The sequence below is a fragment of the Charadrius vociferus genome, unplaced genomic scaffold (assembly GCF_000708025.1).
Source record: "Charadrius vociferus isolate BGI_N301 unplaced genomic scaffold, ASM70802v2 scaffold1476, whole genome shotgun sequence".
In the NCBI taxonomy this organism is placed as follows: Eukaryota; Metazoa; Chordata; class Aves; order Charadriiformes; family Charadriidae; genus Charadrius; species Charadrius vociferus.
Window position 1 is genome coordinate 10,320 of NW_009648911.1, and position 4,136 is coordinate 14,455.

The following is a 4,136-nucleotide window of genomic DNA, read 5'->3' on the forward strand; positions in this document are numbered from 1 at the left end:
GAGCGGGTGGTGGCTCACAAGACCCCGCGACGGTGCAACCGTGAGTCGGATCTTTTGCAAGACCCGAAGTGTCTCTCTTTGGGGAGAGAAAAGGAGTCTGTTAAGCTCAAATAACGAAATAGAACCCAAAAATTAAAACAGAATTTTAATTATGATGCATTGAGTTTAATTATGGCGCAATTCAGAGCGGGAGTTTACAGCTGGAAGTGGGGAGGAGACAACGTTCCCCCACTAAGGAAGACTTCTCAAAAGTTAAAAAAAAAAACCCAACAACCCCCCCAAAAATGTAATTTTATTCCATGTTGAGAAGAATTTTTGATGTTTCTCACCCAAAACGCCGCCAGGAAGTCCACCTGGTGTGGGGAAGAGCCCAATGCTTCATCATTCAGGCACCGAAGGACACCGGTCCTTCAGGAAAGGCTCTTCCCAAAGATGCGGTTGATGAGCATCACCCACGTGCTCAGATGTGGGGCTCGGGGCTCTCCACCGTGGCCCGATATGGGGCGATGGCGTTAAAAGTCCTCTTCATCTTCAAGGAGGAGGAGGAAAAACCATCTTTGGGGCCACCAGCCTGGACCCAGCGCGTGTCAATCCCCTCGGTACCCCCCACAAAGGCGTTGAAGGTCTCTTCTCCCGCAGGTCACCGCCTGGAGATGAAGCCGGAGGCACGGGTGGCCTGTCAGGTGACGATGGCAGCGCTCTTCATGGCTCTGCTCGTCACCGCCGTGGCTTTTGCAGGTGAGCAGTGAGGTTTTCGTCTCATGGGCAACGTCCCTGAGACACTTTGGGTGGTTGCACAGGTGCCAGATCCACCTCCACGCTCCCAGCCTGCCCCGAGAAGCTCTTCCTCTCCAGGGGAGGGACATTTCAAGGACCAGAGAAGCCTTTCTCCTCTGTGTAGAAGCTGATGTCATCTAGAAACCCTCAAAAAACCAACAGAAAGTGCCGTTTGGCGCTTGGGAAGTGGTGGAGTCGCCATCCCTGGTGGTATTTCAAAGCCACCAGGTTGATGCGGTGCTGAGGGACGTGGTTTAGTGGTGGAGTTGGCAGCGTTGGGTTGATGGTTGGACTCGATGATCTTCAAGATCTCTTCCAACTGTGTCGATTCTATGATGCTATGAAGTTCGACGGGGACAGTCACCTGAGCTGTCCCAAAGGTGGTGTTGGTTTTTTCCAAGGAGGAGCCTCCCCGACGCTGAGCTCTTGGCCTGAGTCCCACCAGGCCAAGAAGTCTGCAGGAACAAGAGACCTTTTTCTTTCTGTCCTTTGCCCAACGCTACTTTTGAGTTAATGACAGAGGGCGATACCAAAGGGCGCGTTTAGGGATAGGGCTCTTCTGGAGATCCTCTTAAAACTTGTGTCTTTGAAGGCCACCACCCCGTTTTTCATCTTTGAAGGTACAACACCCCCCAGTTTCTTGTCCAACGCCGCAAGCTGGGCCCTGACTTGAGCTGGTTTTCTCCCTCCCGCCCACCCGAGGTTTCTCTTGATGTCTTTATTTTCTCTGGGTTGTCTTAATTTTTCTTTCTTCCCGCCCTTGAGGCAGACGCGAGATTTTTGGAAGGCCGTGGGGTGGGGGGATGACCATCCCCACCCTGGAGAGTCGAGGGGAAGGTGCCGCTCCTTAACGCTGTTGCTCTGTCGGTGGCAGTGCAGGCTTTTCAGCCTCGTCCCCGACCCTGCTTTCGGTGTCCCTTCGACTGGATCGGGTACAGAGGAAAATGCTACTATTTTTCGGAGGCTGAGGGGAACTGGACATCCAGCCAGGACAACTGCTCGGCTCTCGGGGCTTCCTTGGCCGTGCTCGACAGCGTGGAGGACTTGGTAAGGAGACACGAGGACGTGCGTTGCATGGGGGCGGTGGGGAGAAGAAAAACAAACAAAAAAACCACCCCAAAACCACCAATGTGTTTGCCAACTTTTGGGTTCTTTCACTGCTCTTCCAGCATCTTCCTTGGAGATTTGGGGTGAGGAGACGGGGGGGTGGAAATGGTTTTCTTGAGGGTAGGTCGTCATAGGTCTACCAAATTGCTCGCCAAAGCCAACCGGTGGAAGAACTATAGCAAAAAAACCCACCGTGTTTATGCAATAATTAAGCTCTGCCTTAAAGATGGCGCTTTTTGGTAGGAGATTGAAAGGTTCAAGCAGCAAAGGGGCCCCAAAGGAGCACGAGGTAGTGGTAAAATGTGAATTATTGCTCGGGAGGAGGTTTCTGCAGGTGGCGACCTGTCGGAGATGTCCCAAATCCCCGCGACCTGCCGTAAAGACTTTCTCTTTCTCTCTCTCTTTCCTCTTTTTCAGAGCTTCGTGATGAGGTATAAAGGCAGTTCGGAGCATTGGATCGGCCTTTCGCGGGAAGATGAGGAGCAGCCGTGGGAATGGGTGAACCGTTCGCGTTTCTCTCACCTGTGAGTCTGTGGGTTTCCTCGAGAGACGTGGGGGTGGTCGGTGTTTCCTCAGCCCCAAAATGCGGGTTTCTGAGGTGGATCCGGGGGCAGCAATGACGGGTCGGGAAAGGCAACGTCCAGAGCTGCTCTTTGACTAGAGAGGTGGTTTGGTGGGAGGAAACACTGTTAGTTTGGGGGATTTGATTTAATATTTTATTTTTTCTTGCAAAGCTTCAGCTTTCTTATGGCCAACGCTGCCAAAATAGAAATAATTCAGCACCGATATCGGCATGAGGATGCCCGAGAACCGAAACCCACTGTGTGAGTTTTTTTTTTTCTTCTCCTTTCCCCATCTAAGGGTGGGTTGTCTCATCTCTCCTTCCAGGTTTGGGATCCGCGGCGGCGGCCTCTGCGCCTACTTGACCGACGATGGGCTCAGCTCTTCCCGCTGCGGTGCCGAGAGGAACTGGGTTTGTAATAAACCCGAGTCGCAGAGTCCCGGGCAAAACGGGATGAGACGGGCTCAAAACCTTTGCGTCAGCTCCTAAGGGGCTGCGGGGAGCACTCCTCCAACCTAAATTCCCAGGAAACGAAAGAAAAGCTCAAAAAAACCCACCCCAAAACCCCACAGAAAAAGCAAACTCGGGGTGGGTGGGGAAGACCTATCACCAAAAATTGCCGATTAAGAACCAAAGTTGTCATTCCGTGTTTTGCCAACCCAACTTTGCCATACGCCTCATGAGGAATTTCTGGTGATTCCTCGCAGCACCCCGATAATTCGCGCCTGGTAATGAGTTATTCGTAACCCCCCCGCTGCAATTAAACTCCAGAGCAAGAAGAAAGCCGGAGCCGTACCCATGACACCGGGGAGGACGTCTGGAGGGTGAAGCTTAGCGAGATGCCTGCAGCCTCGCCCGGCGCGACCAGAAAAATGGGCGAATGCCGTAGGATTTCTGCTTTTCTGGCTTTTTGTGGAATTAAAGCGGCAATCTTCAGGCTTGTTTGGCTGAGAAAAGCCTCTCACCACCTTACGGGTAGGTGGAAACGCTGCAAAGATGGAGAAAGCTTGCAAGACATCCAAGGATTTGGTGCTCTTGTCTTCAGGGAAACCCCAAGCAACAAAGTCAACCTGTGACCATACACGGCTCCGTCTCGAGATGAAGAGATTTCCAAATGTCAAAAATCAGATTATTCTTTCCAAGGACGCATCTCTGGGCTTGGGACAGCGACGGGTTGAGGGAGGATCTACCAAGTCAAGGTTGGAGCAACCAGCTCCAACTGGTTGGAGAGAGAAGGCGACCTCTTCACCTTAACATGCCGGTGAGGTTAGAGAGGAAAAACCAGCAAGGTTTTTAAAGAAAAGGAGGAGTAAGAGGAAAGATTTTCCACGTTTGCATGGAAGGTTGTGTCCAGGGAAGACATTAGAGCATCTCATCTTGATGAAAGGTGACATGGGGAGAAGGTGACAGCCCAGGGAAGACTTTTTTTTGATGAGTATCTCAACTTGGGGACTGTCGGTGAAGGCGTAAACAGGAGGATAGTAGGATTTTTAGCAGCGCTTTGATTTTTCCTGGTATTTAGCCGTGATAGCTAAAGGATACAACCTTTTCCCAGCAACGATGAAATCCTGTGTTTTCTCCTCTTTCAGCGCTTTGGCGAGCGTTGCCTCCTCAGATGCTCTCCCAGCCGTGTTTCACCAAAGTCGAGGGGTTTTTTTTGGGGGGGGCGGGATGATGGATCAACCGAGGA

The 4,136-nt window shown here is 51.7% G+C and overlaps 1 protein-coding gene across 1 annotated transcript; it reads left to right on the forward strand.

Moving 5' to 3' along the window:
• Positions 1 to 653: 653 nt before the first annotated feature.
• Positions 654 to 2,935, forward strand: LOC104288422 (C-type lectin domain family 2 member B-like). Its single transcript, XM_009887228.1, has 4 exons — positions 654 to 738; positions 1,652 to 1,824; positions 2,302 to 2,408; positions 2,773 to 2,935. Exons 1-4 carry the CDS (start codon positions 654 to 656, stop codon positions 2,933 to 2,935), a joined length of 528 nt encoding a protein of 175 aa, XP_009885530.1.
• The last annotated feature ends 1,201 nt before the right edge of the window (positions 2,936 to 4,136 follow it).